Source organism: Pan troglodytes, chromosome 19, assembly GCF_028858775.2.
Source record: "Pan troglodytes isolate AG18354 chromosome 19, NHGRI_mPanTro3-v2.0_pri, whole genome shotgun sequence".
In the NCBI taxonomy this organism is placed as follows: Eukaryota; Metazoa; Chordata; class Mammalia; order Primates; family Hominidae; genus Pan; species Pan troglodytes.
Window position 1 is genome coordinate 28,043,377 of NC_072417.2, and position 20,099 is coordinate 28,063,475.

At 48.4% G+C, this 20,099-nt stretch overlaps 1 protein-coding gene across 34 annotated transcripts in view; it reads left to right on the forward strand.

Moving 5' to 3' along the window:
• Positions 1-7,714: 7,714 nt before the first annotated feature.
• The window catches only part of MED24 (mediator complex subunit 24), a 35,483-nt gene continuing 23,098 nt past the window's right edge, over positions 7,715-20,099 (forward strand). For 11 of the 34 annotated variants that reach the window (XM_024350329.3, XM_024350333.3, XM_024350334.3 and 8 more), the window contains exons 1-3: positions 8,135-8,177; positions 8,862-9,072; positions 9,161-9,243. In XM_024350329.3, coding sequence (XP_024206097.1) covers positions 8,868-9,072; positions 9,161-9,243 — 288 coding nt within the window. In that variant the 5' untranslated portion in view covers positions 8,135-8,177; positions 8,862-8,867. Of the gene's footprint in view, positions 8,178-8,861; positions 9,073-9,160; positions 9,244-20,099 lie in introns of all 34 variants that reach the window. The other 23 variants (XM_009432234.4, XM_054671532.2, XM_063799613.1 and 20 more) reach the window with 6 other exon arrangements.

The following is a 20,099-nucleotide window of genomic DNA, read 5'->3' on the forward strand; positions in this document are numbered from 1 at the left end:
CATCGGGGAGAAAGTCTAAACACCAAACGCTTGCAGGTGTAGTTTGTTTGGGAGTTCGGGTCCCTTCTCCGCCAGTAACTCACTGTGTGACCTTGACAAATCGCCACTGCTGTCGGGGCAGAGCTTCCTCAACCTTCAGCTGCGAGGGCTGGGCAGGTGACCCCTGATGTCCTTTTAACTTCAATCATCTTACGTTTTTAATCCTTGTGGGGGTTCATTCCCTGTTACCTCCCTCCTGTCTCATTTCTAACATCAATACCGATCCACTGCCTCCCTTTTCCAACGTCACCCTTCTCCATATAGGCTCTTTCTATTCTCTGTCACCAGCCATTTCCCCCAACAATCTGCTCCCTCTCCTGAGCTCGGGGAGGGGACAAGATCTGCCATACCCCCTCAATTCCTAGCTCCCAGGTGGTGGTATTTCCCCCCATGTTTGCTCCCACAAAAATCCAAATGGTACCAGAGTCAATCTAAGGAAGACGGTGGGCTGCATACAAATGGACCCCCTAACCCAACCCAAAGGAGAGGTCTCCACCGTGCCAGCCCCACCCCCAGCACACACATACACACACCACACACCTGCATTCATGGACATAAAACCAACCCAGTGACGCCAGAGCACCTTTCATCTCAGGATCTCCTAGCCCCAGGCTGAGCCCTAATTACCCCAGCACCCCCCTGGCCCCGCCGGTTCCCCTGCTGTCATTAGCCCAGTTTTACCAGCGGGGGCCACAGCCTTCCCACGGCTCTCAGGGTGGGGCCCTGGCTACATAGTCTGCTCTTGGGGAGGGGTGTGTGAGTGTGTGTGTGTGTAAGTGTGTGTGTGTTAGGGGGAGCTGCTCGGCTAATCGCCCAGTTTATACTGGGCAGAGTCACTTGGCGAGTGTGGGATTCTGAGCCACAGCTTACCCAAGTTGGGCTGCCCTTGCTCATGTCTTAGTCTCAGCCACCTGCATCCTCAGTGCTGTTGGAACCACTTCTTTCACAGGGGGTGCTGGAGTTCGTAATGCTTGGCGGAGGGGAGGGTACCTCTCTTGGGGTCCCTGGAACCATGGAGATGAGAAGAGCAGCTGGGATGAAACCTATGGCGTGCAGAGTGCAGTGGTGGTGTTGAGGGCATGCCATGGGTGAAGGGAGCCTGTGGTGTGCAGTGGCAGCTGTAATGGGGGATTGAGGCTGCAGCGTACGGAGCCTCCAGGCAGTAAGCGAACCTGTGTTCAGTCTGGGCTCACAGGAGACAAGCAACAGCTGCAGTGTGGGGCAGGAGGCTGCAGTGTGCAGAGTCAGTGCAGTGAGTGGAATGAGGTGCACTGAGGTTGGCTGTCTGCCAGTCGATGCCACCTCCTCGGTGATCAGGTTTGGCCGGAACCCTGGGGAGCAAGGCTGCAGTATGTAGTGCTCAGGGTCTGTACTCTACCCTGTATGGAACTAGTCCCTTGGAATTGGGCTGCTCAAGGAGCTGGGAGGGAATCCCAATGCATGAGATACATTTATACTCTGCATCACAAAGGCAGAACTAGGAGGCAGTGAGGAGGGCCAGCAGTAATCTGGATCAGGGCAGGAGTGATGGTGTCCAGAGGGGGAGGAGGAAGGTGCTACGGTTTTGTCTCTCTTCCATTCTGGCTTTCCCCACCATATCTCTCTTTGATGCAAGGCCCTATAATGTTGGGTGGTGACGACTTTCTGAAATCCTAAACCCAGAGCCATAGAAAATGAAGTGCCTCCTGTTCCACTTTTTTTTTTTTTTTTTTTCCCTGAGGGGCAGAGTGGAGCACTCAAAGACAAGGGTTTACCAGTCCCATCTTCTGCTTTTTAAAATTTATTATTATTATTATTATTTGAGACAGAGTCTTGCTCTTTTGCCCAGGCTGGAGTGCAGTGGCACAATCTTGGCTCACTGCAACCTCCGTCTCCTGGGTTCAAGGGATTTTCATGTCCTAGCCTCCCAAGTAGCTGGGATTGTAGGCATGTGCTAGCATGCCCAGCTAATTTTTGTTTTTTTGCTTTGTTTTGTTTTGTTTTGTTTTTTTGGTAGAGAAGGGGTTTCACCATGTTGGCCAGGCTAGTCTTGAACTCCTGGCCTCAAGTGCTCCTCCTGCCTTGGCCTCCCAAAGTGCTGGGATTACAGGCATGAACCACCGTCCCCGGCCACCCCCATCTTCTTTTTACCTCTCTCTTTTTCTTGGGCTCCCAGTATGGACTGGTGACAGGTCTGGGCAGGGCAAAGTGAAGGGCACACTGCCTTCAAAGCAGGCCTCTCCCCAGGTGCCAGGATCCAGCCCATGTCTGGGCGTATAGCCACTGTCCCTGTGTTGCCTCATCTGTCCTCCCACCCCACTCACCCTGCCCACCCATTTCTTGAAGCTGCTAGCTCTTCTCAGATTGAGTTCATCCTCAGCTCCTTTTCCGTCCTTGTCATGAAACCCCCCCCACCACCAGGGCTGTCCCCTCCCATTCCCCACCTCTGCTTCAGAGCATTCCCCGAATCTATGAGGAGGGTAGGGGTGGCATGAATAAGGCTGGATAGACCCTCCAAGAGGATATGTCTGATGGCCCCTCCAGCTGAGATTTCCGTTGCTAAGGAGGTAGCAGGAACAGCCTGTTCTCTGGGCTCCCATCAGAACAGCCATGCCTAGGCCCCTCCCTCTCTCCCTCCATCTCTCCCTCCCTTCCTTCCAGACTGTTGCTAGGAAGCACCCTAAGATTTCTTGAGGATACGACCCCTAGGAACCAAGGTATCCAGATATCTTTCTGAAGAGGTTTTTTTCAAAGTCTGGCAGCTAAAACGCCACACAGCATCCTCTACCCCTGCTCAAAAGCCTTACACATCTCTAGCAGTTTGGGGAAACAGGAGACAGGCCCCTCTACCAGCCACCATGGAACAAGCTCTGTGGCCTGGGCCTCAGTAAATCCCTTCCTCTATCTCATCTTGACCTCTTGGACCCTAGGTCAGCAAGTGATGACATGTCCAGCATATACCTCTAGACTCTGCAGACAGAGCTGAACTTATTGGGGGTGCTCTGGAAAGACAGCAGAGGAAACTGAGGTACTACCAGCCAAGAGAACTCAAAGCTCAGATGTTTCTCCCTCCTAGGGGTTTCCCAATCAAAAAGAGTGGTGCAAATGGAGGAAAGAAAGTTGGAGAGCAGGCTGGGCAAGGTGGCTGACATCACCAGTATTTTGGGAGGCTGAGGTGGGAGGATCTCTTCAGGTCATGAGTTCAAGACCATCCTGGGCAACATAGTGAGACCTCCATCTCAAAAAAAAAAAAAAAACCAAAAACAAAAACCCACAAATTATCTGGGTGTTGTGGTGCAGACCTTCAGTTCTGGCTACTTGGGAGGCTGATGCAGGAGATGAGAGACTGGCAAATTAGCAATTACCTGGTAAGAGAAAGTGGCCACTTAATTCTCCCCTTTGTCCCATCAGGCGCTATTGCTATGGGTCACAAAAGAGGGAGCCAGGGAAGGGACCAGGCCTGGCTGAGCCTTGCTTTTGGTAGCTAAGGTGAGAAATGGAAAAAGAAGCTGACACCTTTTCCAGGCTGTCTTTCAGGGTTTCTCCTAATTTTATTCATTAATCTGACACTGTTTTTTTTGTTTGTTTGTTTGTTTTTTCCTGATGGAGTCTTGCTCTGTCACCCAGGCTGGAGTGCAGTGGTGTGATCTTGGCTCACTGAAAGCTCGCCTCCCGGGTTAACACCATTCTCCTGCCTAAGCCTCCCGAGTAGCAGGGACTACAGGCACCCACCACAATGCCTGGCTAATTTTTGTATTTTTAGTAGAGACGGGCTTTCACTGTGTTAACCAGGATGGTCTCGATCTCCTGACCTCATGATCCGCCTGCCTCGGCCTCCCAAAGTGCTGGAATTACAGGCGTGAGCCACCGCACCCAGCCTGACACTTTTTTTTTTTTAAGCATTTAATATGTGCCAAGTATTAGATTCCCCAAATGCTCCCAGCTTCTGGTTTCACTTTCCCTTAGAGTCTTCTCATCCTATCTTTGCCAGCAGGAGAGAGGAGAGGAGGGGGAGCAGGGAAGTCTCCTTTACCATCAGAGTTTGGGGCTTACCTTTCCGCAGTTCTCCCACTCCAGTTAAAGGAGGGGATAGGGTAGTATGATATGGAAGCCAAAAGTGTAAAGCAGAGCAGCTCTCAGGGCCTGGAGGGAGGGGCCATACAAAGGAAATGGCAGGCTGCCCTCCCTTCCCAGCCACTGTCCGGTCCGGGCCTCAGGATCACAGCACTTCTCTTCTCTGTGCTGGGAGTATGGAGAGAGAAGGCGTCCTCCAGGGTGTTAGAGGGGAAGCTATTCCAAGAGTTGATTCAAATTCTGCCTTTCACTCTCCTGGGGCAGTGGGAAGACAGAGACAGGCAACTGTGGGGGATCCAGGGGTTGTCCCTGAGTCCCTGAGGTGCAGCCACCTTGCAGGCCTCTTTCCCATCATTCCCTCCCCCAGATAGACAGAAAGCAGGGATTTTGATTTGGTGACTGGTATGAGGAGGAGACTGGTTTGGAGCCAGCTGTGTATAAGTGTGTGGGAGTGACTGTCTTTCTTTTCCCATCCACCTGCTGCCCATAGTGGGGGGACCCAGGCAAGCTTCCAGAGGAAAATGTTCCACTTAGGGAAAAGGAATGACTCAGTTTCCCTATGGAGAGAAGGGAAGCTGACACCCTCTGTGCCTTGTATGCTTTACCAACGATTTCAGTGTTTCTGGGTTTTTGGGTCTGGACTCTTGCCACTTTTCTTTATACTGTTTTCTAGCCTAGATAGATAAGGAATGTTCCCTTCCCTTTGGGTACCCAGAACCCTGTTCCTTGCCACCTCTTACCCCACTCTGGCCTAGCTGCTTTTCTGACACTTCTCCAGGGTTGTCATATCACTCTGACTGGTTGACTTCCACCTTCCCCTCTTCTCTCTCTAGCCAAGGTAGGCAACAAGATGAAGAAAGAGGTTGGGGCTCGGGACTAGGAGGGCAGAGATGGGAGCTCGGCCCCTGTCCCTGTTGAGAGGAAATGAACAGCAAAAGAAAGTGGGGTAAGTAGGACGGGGCTTTGAGATGGGCTGGAGGGCTTTTTTTTTTTTTTGAGACGAAGTTTCGCTCTTGTTGCCCAGGCTGGAGTGCAATGGTGCAATCTCAGCTTACCGCAACCTCCGCCTCCTGGGTTCAAGCAATTCTCCTACCTCCATCTCCCGAGCAGCTGGGATTACAGGCATGCGCCACCATGCCCGGCTAATTTTGTTTTTTAGTAGAGATGGGGTTTCTCCATGTTGGTCAGGCTGGTCTCGAACTCCTAACCCCAGGTGATCTGCCTGCCTTGGCTTCCCAAAGTGCAGGGATTACAGGTGTGAGCCACCGCGCCCGGCTGGGGGGCTATTTTTTTGTACACCCAAAGGAAATGTTAGCATCTCTCTTCACCCTTTGGAGGATTATCATGGGGTCCCATGCTTGCAGTGAGCCAGAGAGCCCAAGGGGGTCCCTAGGAAGATATTGTGGTGTGGAAGGAAGAGGTGATATAGGAAAGGCTGCCTCTGATGTTTACAGACTAGAGAGGCAGGGAGGTCAAAGTGGATAAACTAAAAACGGTCCTTGCCCAGAGCTAAGGGAGCCCTTGTACATAGGAGTCCAGCCTTTGGGGAAACCTTGCCAAGCCTAGAGAAAGGGCTGCTGGTGGGAGGTGGGGAGACAGAGAAGGCAGATGGCCTGACTACAAAAGCCGCCTCCCTGTCACTGCGAAGTGGGGAGGAGGCACCTCCCTAGAAATCTGCCAGGCTCCCTGCCAGAGGGAATGGTTTGAGCTCAAAATATCATCATCCTCAGGGCCCAAATAGTCCCCAGTCCTGTGTAGACCGGACGCACAGTTGACAGCTTCTCTCCAAGAGAGGCATTTTGGGCTCTGAGGTATGCGACAGGGGCTCCAGGATGATCCAGGAATGGCTCCAGGTGGAGGGCCTTAGGCTGCGGCTACAGGCACAGAATGACAGCAGGGGAGCAGGCAAAGGTAGAGTGAGGGGCCTGGGAGAACAGGGGAAGTCAGATATGTGAGAGACTGAGGAGAAGCAGGGTTTGTGGCAGTCTCAAGTATGAGTGGAGTGGCCGGGGGTCATCTGGAAGGTGAGGTGAGGAATGTATTTCCCTCTTTCCTGCTTTAGAAGCTTTGGCAACATATATTTGGCAGCTGTTTTGTATACACACTATTCCCCAATGGTGTCACTTGGGCAGGCACAAAGGGAGCCTAAGAGAGGGGTGTGCATTGAATGTATGGGGAGGAAGAAAGGCCATAGGCAGTACCAACCGCAGGAGGACATGATCTGACCCTCCTTCAGCCACACTCTCCCCTTTGGAACAGAAGTTCTTGACTCCCTGTTTAGACCATTCTCCAGACACCCAGGGCGCTGTAATTCTCTGCCCAAATGGCCACAGTTTTGCTTCCAGAGCCTTAAGTGGGCTGCTCTCCCAGATTTATCCTCCCAAGGACTGATTTTGCCACTCAAAGGGTGAGCAAAGAATGGTTGTTGGAGGCTGGGCACGGTGGCTCACACCTACAGTCCTAGCACTCTGGGAGGCCAAGGTGGGTGGCTGAGGTCAGGATTTTGAGACCACCCTGGCCGACATGGCGAAACCCTGTCTCTACTAAAAATACAAAAATTAGTCGGATGTGGTGGCACACGCCTGTAATCCCAGCTACTTGGGAGGCTGAGGCAGGAGAATTGCTTAAACCTGGGAGGCAGAGGTTGCAGTGAGCTGAGACTGTGCCATTGCACTCCAGCCTGGGCAACAGAGCAAGCCTCCATCTCAAAAAAAAAAAAAAAAAAAGAATCGTTGTTGAGGAATACAGATTGAGCTTGAACTTGTGAACTAGGATATTGGGCCCTGGCTAAAGGCCTCCATGTTTATTTATTTATGTATTTTGGTAGAGCTGAGAGTCTCATTATGTTGCCCAGGCTGGATTTGAACTCCCGAGCTCAAGTGATCCTTTCTCAGCCTCCCGAGTAATTTACTCTTATTCCTGGTTGTAAATGTTAGGGATGACCAGTCCATAGCATGGGGAGGGATGAGGGCTATGCATAAGAAGGCTCAGACATTGGAGCCTCCAGAGGTGGGTAACATTTGCTTTCGGGTTTCTCACTGGGGGAAGGAAAGGCTATGGCCAAGGCCCTGGGCATAATTTATATATGGATCTTTGGGATAAGCAAGATTTAAACAACAACAACAACAAGAAGAAACTTTAAAAAAAAAGTTTTTAATTTACAGGAAAAAAATGGAAGGTAATAGAGGGTCCCCACATATTCTGCACCCAATTTCTCTTTTTATTAACAGCATTAGTATTATGCATTTGTAACAACTAATGAACTAATATTGATACATTATTATTAATTAAAGTCCACCCTTTATTTAGATTTCCTTAGTTTTTACCCAGTATTCTTTTCCTCTTCCATGATCGCATTCAGAAAACCACATTACATTTAGTCATCAGGTCTCCTTAGCCCTCTTAGTTGTGACAGTTTCTCAGAATTCCTTTGATTTTGATCACCTTCACCTTAGTTTCCTCTTTACTTTCCCTTGTATCCAAGCTGTATGGAGGGCCTGGAGATTCTGATAGGACTGTAAGATTCGGGGACGGTGATATGTGTGCAACTAAGGCACCTCGGTGTCGCTTTTAGAATATAGTTGTGGAAATGAGAATAGCTCTGGTAGCTCCAGGGGCTTAGGAGAACAGAAAGAGCCCAGGAAAGGAGAAAGACCTTATTGCTGAACGCCACACCCTTGCCCCCACGCCACACCCTTGCCGCACCTACTAACTAGGGGCTAACGAATGAAAGGGTGTCGGAATATGATGGAGAAGCCCGGCCGACAGTGACGTCGTGGGCGACGCCGGGTTGTGAGCGGCCTTTCGAGCTCCCTCGAGTCCCTGAGTCTCTGTAGTGCCTCAGCTCCTGGATGTCCTCCCTTAAAGGAGAAGAACAATGCGGGCCGACTAGACGAGTCCCTTAGTTTCCTCGCCAGCGCAGACAAATACGGTTTCAGTCCAAGGAACTACCATTCCCAGAAGACAGCGGGGCGTTCCTTGCTGCATTCCTATTGGTCGGCGTTTGTTACTCCCAGCCAATAGAAAGTGAGCTTCTTGACAAGTGCCAAAATGGCGATGCCTACCACCTAGAACTGGATTGTGCGGTAGGCTTAAATTTGGGGAGGTGGTGGATGAAAAGGAAATTGGGAGGTATAGTTACAGGGCTGGAGAAGGTGGAGGAAATGAGGGAGCAAATCTGGACTTGGAATGGTGGTGGCCAACGGACGCTTTTAGAGCTAAGGGCGTAATTAGGCAACCAGGACTGCCTTAACTCCTTGATGCCCTCTTTAATCTATTAGTCCCTTTGATACTTCTTTATTTATTTATTTGAGAGACGGAGTTTTGCTCTTGTTGCCCAGGCTGGAGTGCAATGGTGTGATCTCGGCTCACCCCAACAACCTCTGCCTCCCGGGTTCAAGCGATTCTACTGCCTCAGCCTCCCGAGTAGCTGGGATTACAGGCATGCACCACCAAGCCCGGCTAATTTTGTATTTTTAGTGGAGACGAGGTTTCTCCATGTTGGTCAGGCTAGTCTCGAACTCCTGACCTCCGGTGATTCGCCCGCCTCTGCCTCCCGAAGTGCTGGGATTACAGGTGCGAGCCACTGCGCTCGGCCGATACTTTCTTCTTAGTGCCCCAGTTTAAGGAAGGGCGGTTCAGGAGGAGAGAGTCTGACAGGATCTTACCTTATCCCTTTAGCTCTTTTTCTTTCAAATTCGTCTGCCTCGCTTGAATCTTCCCGCATCTTCTCCTTTCTATTTAATTCTGCCTTCCCCGGTTCTCCTTAGAACCTCATGTCCTTTTCTTTAGCTCCATTTCTTTCACCTCAAAGCTGGCCGCCACCGCTGCCACCTGCTCAGAGTGAAATAATGAAGGTGGTCAACCTGAAGCAAGCCATTTTGCAAGCCTGGAAGGAGCGTTGGAGTGACTACCAATGGGCAATCAACATGAAGAAATTCTTTCCTAAAGGAGCCACCTGGGATATTCTCAACCTGGCAGGTCTCAAGTGAACTGGGAAAGAAAGATGGGAGGGATAAACCCAGAGAAGTTGTAATCACTCAGTTGTGTTTTGCTATTCCTCTTGCAGATGCGTTACTAGAGCAGGCCATGATTGGACCATCCCCCAATCCTCTCATCTTGTCCTACCTGAAGTATGCCATTAGTTCCCAGGTAAGCTTCCCGCAAACCCCTACCAAGAAGTGAGAGTTCTGGGGGTAAAAAACTTGGAGTGCATTTGGGCCCCGGTGGTTCATGGCTGTAATCCCGGCATTGTGGGAGGCTGAGGCAGGCGGATTGCTTGAGCCCAGGAGTTCAAGACCAGCCTGCGTAACATGGCAAAACCCAGTCTCTACCCAAAAATACAAAGAGTTACCCCTGCGTGGTGGTGCCCCTGTAGTCCCAGCTACTTGGAAGGCTGAGGTGGGAGGATCACCTGAGCCCTGGGAGGTCGAGACTGCAATGAGCCATGATCCTGCCACTGCCCTCCAGCCAGAGCAACAGAGTGAGACCCTGTCTCAGGAAAGAAACAAACAAACACAATTTGGGGTGCAGTTGTACAATTGTCAGCTTACTCTTTCTAGATGAAAGAGTAAGATTCTAGATTGATCTGTTTGAACAGATCATTTCACTGAGTTTCAGTGTTCTCATAAAAATAATAATACTTCATTTGTTGTGATGAATATTACATTCACTTATTCTGCTGGGAGTGGTAGCAGGTAGCACAGGCCTGTGGCCCCACCTACTCAGAAGGTGGAGGTAGGAGGCTTGCTTGAGCCCAGGAGTTTGAGGCTACAGTGAGCACTGATTGTGCCACTGCACTCCAGCCTGGGCAACAGAACAAGACTCCGTCTATTAAAAACAACAACAAGCAAAAGAAAAAAAGAGGATTACATTCACTTATTCTATCAACAAATACTCATGAATGCTTTTATGTGCCAGACAGTGCTAGCCCCTGGGGAATATAGCTGCGAACAAAACCCGATGTCAGTACACAGAGAATTTAGTGGGTAATATAGACATGTAAATAAGCAGTCACTAGATGGGTTTATGATAAAGATTAGGATAGAGTACAGATGCTCCTCAACTTACAATGGGGTGATGTGCTGATATACCACTCATAAGCTGAAAATGTACTTAATACACATAACTTGCCAAAGGTCATCTACCTACCTTTTTTTTGAGTCAGAGTCTTGCTCTATCACCCAGGCTGGAGTGCAGTGGCGTGACCTCGGCTCACTGCAACCTCCGTTTCCCGGGTTCAAGCGATTCTCCTACCTCAGCCTCCCGAGTAGCTGGGACTACAGGTGCCTGCCATCACGCCTGGCTAATTTTTGTATTTTTAGTAAAGACAGGGTTTCACTATATTGGCCAGGCTGGTCTTGAACTCCTGACCTTGTGATCCGCCCGCCTTGGCCTCCCAAAGTGCTGGGATTACAGGTGTGAGCCACCGTGCCTGGCCATCTACCTACCTTAAATGTGCTCAGAACACACTAACTTACAGTTGGGAAAAATCATCTAACACAAAGCCTGTTTGTTTGTTTGTTTATTTATTTATTGAGACGGGATTTCGCTCTTGTTGCCCAGGCTGCAGTGCAATGGCTTGATCTCGGCTCACTGCAACCTCTGCCTCCTGGGTTCAAGTGATTCTCCTGCCTCAGCCTCCTGAGTAGCTAGGATTACAGGCGTCCGCCACCACACCCGGCTAATTTTTGTATTTTTAGTAGAGATGGGGTTTTACCATTTTGGCCAGGCTGGTCTCGAACTCCTGACTTCAGGTGATCCACCCACCTCGGCCTCCCAAAGTGCTGGGATTGCAGGCATGAGCCACCACACCAGCCTTATTTTTTATTGATTGATTGATTGATTGATTGAGGCAGAGTTTCGCTCTGTCACTAGGCTAGAGTGCAGTGGCATGATCTTGGCTTACTGCAACCTCTGCCTCCCAGGTTTAAGTGATTCTCGTGCCTCAGCCTCCTGAGTAGCTGGGACTACAGGCGTGTGCCACTACGCCCAGCTAATTTTTGTATTTTTAGTAGAGATGGGGTTTCACCATGTTGGCCAGTATGGTCTTGATCTCTTGACCTCGTGATCCTCCCGCCTCGGCCTCCCAAAGTGCTGGGTTTACAGGCGTGAGCCACTGTGCCCGGCCGCCCAGCCTTATTTTTATTTTTTGAGAAGGAGTCTTACTCTGTCACCCAGGCTGGAGTACGGTGGCACAATCTTGGCTCACTGCAACCTCTGCCTTTCGGGTTCAAGCAATTCTCCTGCCTTAGCCTCCCGAGTAGCTGGGATTACAGGCGCCCACCACCAATCCTGGCAAATTTTTTTTTTTTTTTTTTTTTTTTTGAGACAGAGTCTAGCTCTTGTTGCCCAGGCTGGAGTGCAATGGCGCGATCTTGGCTCACCGCAACCTCTGCCTCCCAGGTTCAAGCGATTCTCCTGCCTTAGCCTCCCAAGTAGCTGGGAGTACAGGCGCATGCCATTACACCCGGCTAATTTTGTATTTTTAGTAGAGACTGGGTTTCTCCACGTTGGTCATGCTGGTCTCGAACTCCCGACCTCAGGTAATTCGCCTGCCTTGGCCTCCCAAAGTGCTGGGATTATAGGCGTGAGCCACCACGCCCAGCCAGAAGTGCAGATTTCTTATGTGCATACATTGCATCGTGGTGAAATCTGGGCTTTTAGTATACCCATTACCCTAGTAGTGAACACTGTACCCAATAAGTAATTTTTCAACCCTCACCCCACTCCCACCTTCCCACCTTTTATATTCTCCAGTGTCTGTTAGTTCACTCTATATGTGCACACGTTGTGTAGCTCCCACTTATCAGTGAGAATATGTGGTATTTGACTTTCTTTTTATTTACTGAGACGGAGTATTGCTCTGTCGCCCAGGCTGGAGTGCAATGGCTGATCTCAGCTCACTGCAACCTCCTTGACTTTCTATTCCTCAGTTATTTCACTGAGGATAATAGCTTACATGTATGAGCACTTGAAGTACAATTTCTACTGAATGTGTATCTCATATTTTTTTTTGAGACAAGGTCTTACTCTGTCACCCAGGGTGGAGTGCAGTGGCGTGATCTCTGCTTACTGTGACCTCCACCTCCTGGGCTCAAGTGATTCTTCTGCCTGTCTCCCGAGTAGCTGGGACCACAAACCTGCACCACCACACCCAGCTAATTTTTGTAGTTTTAGTAGAGACGGGGTTTTACTGTGTTGGCCAGGCTGGTCTCGAACTCCTGACCTCAGGTGATCCACTCACCTCGGCCTCCAATGAGCCACCGTGCCTGACCTGAATGCGTATCTCTTTTTTTTTGAGACGGAGTTTCACTCTTGTCCCCCAGGCTGGAGTGCAGTAGTGCGATCTCGGCTCACTGCAACCTCCATCTCCTTGGGCTCAAGCAATTCTTCTGCCTCAGCCTCCTGAGTAGCTGGGATTACAGGCGTGCACCACCATGCCCCGCTAATTTTTGTATTTTTAGTAGAGACAGGGTTTCACCATGTTGGCCAGGCTGGTCTCTAACTCCTGACCTCAAGTGATCCATCTGCCTCGGCCTCCCAAAGTGCTGGGATTACAGGCTTGAGCCACCACGCCCAGCCTGAATGTGTATCTCTTTTACACCATCATAAAGTCGAAAAATTAAGGTGGGGTGTGGTGGCTCACGCCTTAATCCCAGCACTTTGCAAGGCCGAGGTGGGCGGATCACGAGGTCAGGAGATCGAGACCCTCCTGGACAACATGGTGAAACCCCGTCTCTACTAAAAATACAAAAATTAGCCGGGCATGGTGGCGAGTGCCTGTAATCCCAGCTACTTGGGAGGCTGAGGCAGGAGAATCGCTTGAACCAGGGAGTCAGAGGTTGCAGTAAGCCAGGATTGTGCCACTGCACTCCAGTCTGGTGACAGAGCGAGACTCCATCTCAAAAAATAAAATAAATAAAATTAAAAAATAAAGTCAAAAAATTGTAAGGTGAACCATTGTTAAGTTGGGACTGTCCTTGTTATGAGAATACATGGGAAAGGCACCCAGTCCAGTGTGAACAATCAAGGAAGGCTTTGTGGAGGAAGTGATGTTTAAACCAAGACCTGAATGTTGAGTGTGAGTTAGCCGGCACATTGAGGAGAGTTTGTGTGCAAAGCAGAGAAAAGCATATGTACACGGTGGGAGGCAAAAATCACATAATGTTGTTCAGGAACTGAAAATAATTTGGTATGGCTAGAGAAAAGGAGTTTGCTCTCAGGACCCCTTTTTCTTTTCTTTTTTCTCCTTTTTCTTTTTTTGTATTTTTTGTGGAAACGGGGTCTCACTATGTTGCCCAGTCTGGTCTTGAACTCCTGGCCTCAAGTAATCCTTCTTCCTTGTCCTCCTAAAGGCTGGGATTATGAGTATGAGCCACTGTGCTCAGTCCCTGGACCCCTTTACAGTCTTAAAAATTTTGAGACTTTTCTTAAATATATTTGATTGTATTTGATCTCATGCCTCCCTAAAATGTATAAAACCAAGCTGCACCCAACCACCTTGGGTACATGTTTTCAGGACCTCCTGAAGGGCCATGGTTACTCATATTTGACTCAGAATAAATTTCTTCAAATATTAAAACATATATATTATTGGCCAGGCATGGTGGCTCCTGCCTGTAATCCCAGCACTTTGGGAGGCTGAGGTGGGTGGATCATCTGAGGTCAGGAATTCAAGACCAGCTTGGTCAACATGGTGAAATTCTGTCTCTACTAAAAATACAAAAAATTAGCCGGGTGTGGTGGTGCGCACCTGTAATCCCAGCTACTCAGGAGGCTGAGGCAGGAGAATCGCTTGAACCCGGGAAGTGGAGCCTGCAGTGAGCCGACATCATGCCACTGAACTCCACCCTGGGTGACAGAGCAAGACTCTGTCTCAATAAAAAATAAAATGAAATAAAATTAACTGGTCTGTTTGTTGCACCTTGAATAGATCTTTTATCTATGCATGATTTTTGTCACATCATGAATTGGTAATTTGGACAATATCCATGACTAAGTTATATAGATATTACAATTGTTGATGCATTTAATAATATCATATTCTCACATGTTATGGAGCTTCCAGGACAATCCACTGTACAATTGTGAGAGAAAAAGAGCAAAAAGGTAAACAGTATCTTAGTAGTATTTTAAAAATAATTTTGACTTCCTAGACCCCCTGAAAGGTCTTGGGGACCCTGAGGAGTTCCTGAACCGTACCTTTAGAACTGCTAGGCTGGCACTTTAAGGAGGAGAGTGGTTTAGGGAGAGAGAATGATAAGATTGTAACAGACTTTTGAGTGATGCTAAGGAATTTGGACTTTATTTTAGGGTGACAAATAATCATTTAAAGGGTTTTAAGTGGAGGAGTCACATGACAAGACTTCCGTAAAAATATACATATTTTAATTAACATAGCATAACATACAAAGATCTTGTGCTGGGCGCAGTGGCTCAATCCTGTAATCCCAGCACTTTGGGAGGCCGAGGCGAGTGTATCACCTGAGGTCAGAAGTTCAGGACCAGCCTGACCAACATGGTGAAACCCCGTCTCTACTAAATATACAAAAATTAGCCGGGCGTGGTGGTGGGCGTCTGTAATCCCAGCTACTTGGGAGGCTGAAGCAGGAGAATTGCTTGAACCTGGGAGGCGGAGGTTGCAGTGAACCGAGATCGCGCCATTGTGCTCCAGCCTGGGCAACGAGCAAAACTTCGTCTCAGAACATACAAACATCTTAAGATCAATTCAGTCAGGGTTTTTTTTGTTGTTGTTTTTCGTTTTTTGTTTTTTGTTTTTTTTTTTATGAGATGCAGTCTCGCTCTGTTGCCTGGGCTGGAGTGCAGTGGGGCAATCTCAGCTCACTGCAACCTCCGCCTCCCAGGTTCAAGCTATTCTCCTGCCTCAGCCTCCGGAGTAGCTGGGATTACAGGTGTCCTCCACCACGCCTGGCCAGTTTTTTTGTATTTTTAGTAGAGACGGGGTTTCACCATGTTGGTCAGGCTGGTCTCGAACTCCTGACCTCGTGATCCACCTGCCTTGGCCTCCCAAAGTGCTGGAATTACAGGCATGAGCCACCACGCCCGGCCTATTTAGTGAGTTTTAGCAATTGTATGTACCCATGTCACCAGCATCCAAAATAAGATACAGAGCATTTCTGTTCTCTCAGAAAGTTCCCTTTTACCGCTTTCTAGTCCACTCCCCTCTCCCACAATTGCCTTTATTTGGATTTCTTAGTAATGTAGTCAGATGGGATATAGTTCGTATACTGTCTTTTGTTTAACATAAATGTTTTTGAGATTTATTATTTATGTTGTATATGTTAGTAGTACATTCTTTTCATTTATTTTTTTAAATTTGAAACAGGGTCTTGCTCTGTTACCCAGGCTGGAGTGTGCAATGGCAGGATCACAGCTTCCTGTAGCCTCATCCTTCTGGGCTCAAGTAATCCTCCTACCTCAGGTTCCCAAGGAGTTGGGACTACAGTCATGCACCACCATGCCTGGCTAATTTTTAAATTTTTTTGTAAAGATGGGATCTTCCTATGTTGCCCAGGCTGATAATTTTTACATTTTTGTAGAGACGGGGTCTCCCTTTGTTGCCCAGGCTGGTATCAAACTCCTGGGCTCAAGCGATCCTCCTGCCTTGGCCTCCCAAAGTGCTGTGATTACAGGTGTGATCCACCCATGCCTGGCCTCATTCTTCTTCTTCTTATTTTTTAACTGCTGAATAGTATTTCTCAGTTGACACATATATTTTTTTTTATTAAAAATTTTTTTAGGCTGGGCGCAATGGCTCATGCCTGTAATCCCAGAACTTTGGGAGGCCGAGGCGGGCGGATCACGAGGTCAGGAAATCGAGACCATCCTGGCTAACATGGTGAAACCCCGTCTCTACTGAAAATACAAAAAATTAGCCGGGCGTGGTGGCGGGTGCCTATAGTTCCAGCTACTCGGGAGGCTGAGGCAGGAGAATGGCGTGAACCCGGGAGGCGGAGCTTGCAGTGAGCAGAGATCGCGCCACTGCACTCCAGCCTGGGCAACAGAGCGAGACTCCGTCTCAAAAAAAAAAAAAAAAAAAATTTTTTTTAGAGGCTGGGCGTGATGGCTCACGCCTGTAATCCCAGCACTTTGGGAGGCCGAGGCGGGTGGATCATGAGGTCAGGAGATTGAGACCATCCTGGCCAACATGGTGAAACCCCATCTCTACTAAAAATACAAAAAATTACCTGGGCGTGGTGGCATGCACGTGTAGTCCCAGCTACTCGGGAGGCTGAGGCAGGAGAATCACTTGAACCCGGGAGGCGGAGGTTGGAGTGAGCCAAGATCGAACCACTGTACTCCAGCCTGGTTGACAGAGCGAGACTCTGTCTCAAAAAAAACAAAATGTGTAGAGTCAGGATCCTTGCTTTGTTGCCCAGGCTGGAGTGCAGTGGCACAATAGTGGCTCACTGCAGCTTTGACTTCCTTGGCTCAAGCCATCCTCCTGCCTCAGCCCCCCAGGTAGCTTGGACTACAGGTGCGCACCAAAACACCCAGCCAATTTTTGCATTTTGTGTAGAGACACGGTTTCGCCATGTTGCTCAGGCTCATCTTGAACTCTTGAGCTCAATCTACCCACCTTGGCCTCCCAGAGTGTTGGGATTATAGGCGTGAGCCATGGAGCTCACCCCTAAACCACTGCTACATAATATTCCATATGTACTTTTTTTTTTTTTTTTTTGAGATGAAGTCTTGCTCTGTCGCCGAGGCTGGAGAGCAGTGGCACGATCTTGGCTCACTGCAACCTCGTCCTGTCCCCGCCGCTGGGTTCAAGTGATTCTCCTGCCTCAGCCTCCCAAGTAGCTGGGATTACAGGCATGTACCACCACACCTGGCCCATTTTTTAATTTTTAGTAGAGACAGGGTTTCATCATGTTGGCCAGGCTGGTCTCAAACTCCTGACCTCAAGTGATCTGCCCGCCTCGGCCTCCCAAAGTGCTGGGATCACAGGCTTGAGCCACTGTGCCTGGCCCAGCCCATATGTACTTTAATTTAGGTTGTTTGTAATTTTTTACTGTTATAATCAATGTTTCACTGAATATCCTTATACCTACCTGTCTGCATATCTCGAAGTATTTCTCTAGGGTGGATACCTCACAATGGAATATCTGATTTGAAGAATATACACATACTAAATTATAGTAGATCCTGCAAATTTCCCCCTGAAAATGATTGGATTAGGTTATACCCCATCCGTAATGTCTGACAGTATTTCCCCATACCTTTGCCAACGCTGGATATAATTTTTTTTTTTTTTTTTTTTTTTTTTTGAGATGGAGTCTCGCTGTGTCGCCCAGGCTGGAGTGCAGTGGTGCAATCTTGGCTCACTGCAAGCTGCACCTCCTGGATTCACGCCATTCTCCTGCCTCAGCCTCCCAAGTAGCTGGGACTACAGGTGCCCACCACCACGCCTGGCTAATTTTTGTATTTTTAGTAGAGATGCGTTTCATCTTGTTAGCCAGGATGGTCTCGATCTCCTGACCTCGTGATCCGCCCACCTCGGCCTCCCAAAGTGCTGAGATTATAGGCATGAGCCACCGCGCCTGGCCAGAATCTTTTAAAACTTTTTCCAGAGGCAAATAATTATATCATATTATAATGTGCATTTTCTTTTCTTTCTTTTTTTTTTTGAGATGGAGTCTCCCTCTGTCGCCCAGGCTGGAGTGTAGTGGCATAATCTTGGCTCACTGCAACCTCTGCCTCCCGGGTTCAAGCAATTCTCCTGCCTCAGCCTCCCGAGTAGCTGGGATTACAGGCATGCGCCACCATGCCCAGCTAATTTTTGTATTTTTAGTAGATACGGGGATTCTCCATGTTAGCGAGGCTGTTCTCAAGCTCCTGACCTCATGTGGTCCACCCACCTTGGACTCCCAAAGTGCTGGGATTACAGGTGTAAGCCACTGCGCCCGGCCTATGTATTTATTAATATATAATTTATGTATTCATAAATACACAAATAAATATAATTTGCCTATTTTTCTATTTTTTTTTGTTACGGCTTTTTTTTTTTTTTTTTTTTTTTTTTTTTTTGTGAGACAGAATCTCACTCCTTCATCCAGACTGGAGTGCAGCTGTGCGATCTCGGCTTATTGCAACCTTAGCCTCCCCGGTTCCAGCCATTCTCCTGCCTCAGCCTCCAAGTAGCTGGGACTATGGGCGGGTGCCACCACGCCCGGCTAATCTTTGTATTTTTAGTAGAGACAGGGTTTCTCCATGTTGGCCAGGCGGGTCTCGAACCTAATATTTAAATCTTTGTTTTTTTTTTTTTTGAGATGGAGTCTCGCTCTTCTGCCCAGGCCGGACTGCAGTGGCAGTATCTGGGTTCACTGCAAGCTCCGCCTCCTGGGTTCATGCCATTCTCCTCCCTCAGCCTCCTGAGTAGCTGGGATTACAGGCGCCCGCCACTGCGCCCGGCTAATTTTTTGTATTTTTAGTAGAGATGGGGTTTCACGAAAGTGTTAGCCAGGATGGTCTCGATCTCCTGACCTCGTGATCCGCCCGCCTCGGCCTCCCAAAGTGCTGGGATTACAGACGTGAGCCACCGCGCCTGGTTTATTTAAATCTTTGAAGCAGAAAAATCCTTAAGGAAGACAAAAGTCCAGTAAGGGGAAAAAAGGATAAAACTGACAACAAAAACATAAAAAATTTTTGCATACTAAGAAAAAAAATTACAGGCGGTTCTCCTGTCCAGCCCACCGCCCCTGGACTGTCCCTGCATATAAGTTCCGCCTAGCAAAACCCTATGTGTCATCTGCTGTCTCCAGGTCCCTTCAGCCTCTTGAACCTGGTGCCATCCCTAGTGAATAGGGGCCCAGCACAACAATTGGTGAGCCAGTCAAGAGGCTGTGGAGAAAATCCCATCAGTCTGAGACAACGGGATCTGGGAAGGGGAAATCTGAAGGGAAAATCTCATTATTAACAACAGGCCGGGTGTGGTGGCTCCCAGCACTTTGGGAGGCCGAGGTGGGCGGATCACCTTAGGTTAGGAGTTCAAGACTAGTCTGGCCAACATGGTGAAACCCTGTCTCTACTAAAAATATAAAAATTAGCTGATGGTGGCGCACATCTGTAATCCCAGCTACTCGGGAGGCTGAGGCAGCAGAATCCTTTGAACCGCGGAGGCGCAGTTGCAGTGAGCTGAGATCACACTTTAGCCTGTGTGACAGAGTGAGATCCTATCTCAAAATAAATAAATACATACATACATAATAAAATGAAAAATATATTCTCTAATTTCTGCCAACACTGGACTTTTATTTTTTGTATTTACTTTGTTTGATCCATTTAGAATTTATTGTGGTATGAGGATGGGATCCACATTTATTATTTGTTCAAATAGATGGATAATGGCTCAACTGTCTTTATTGAATAGGCCAGTCTTTGTCATATCTTAAATTTTAAATTCTCTTGTACACAAGGGTCCATTTTTTGACACCCTAGTATATTTCATTGGTATCTTTCTCTGTTTTTTTTTGAGACGGAGTATCACTCTGTCTTCCAGGCTGGAGTGCAGTGGTGCGATCTCGGCTCACTGCAACCTCCTCCTCCTGGGTTCAAGCATCAAGCAATTCTCTGCCTCAGCCTCCCAAGTAGCTGGGATTATAGATGCCCACCACCACGCACAGCTAATTTTTGTATTTTTAGTAGAGATGGGGTTTCACCATCTTGGCCAGGCTGGTCTTGAACTCCCGACCTCGTAATCCATCTGTCTCAGCCTCCGAAAGTGCTGGGATTACAGGCGTGAGCCACCGCGCCCGGCCTCTTTCTCTTTTGTTGCACCAGAACTTTATTAGAGCTTTATAGTATGTTTTGATACCTTGGTGGACAAATCTTCACTTAGTTTCTTTATTTTTCAAAAATTTTTTGGCTGTTTTCAGACATTTCATTTCCAGACAAATTTTAGAATCAATTTGTTAAGTTACCATAAAAATCCTATTATATTTTAATCCAGATTTCCTTGACTTTGTAGATTAATTAGGGACATT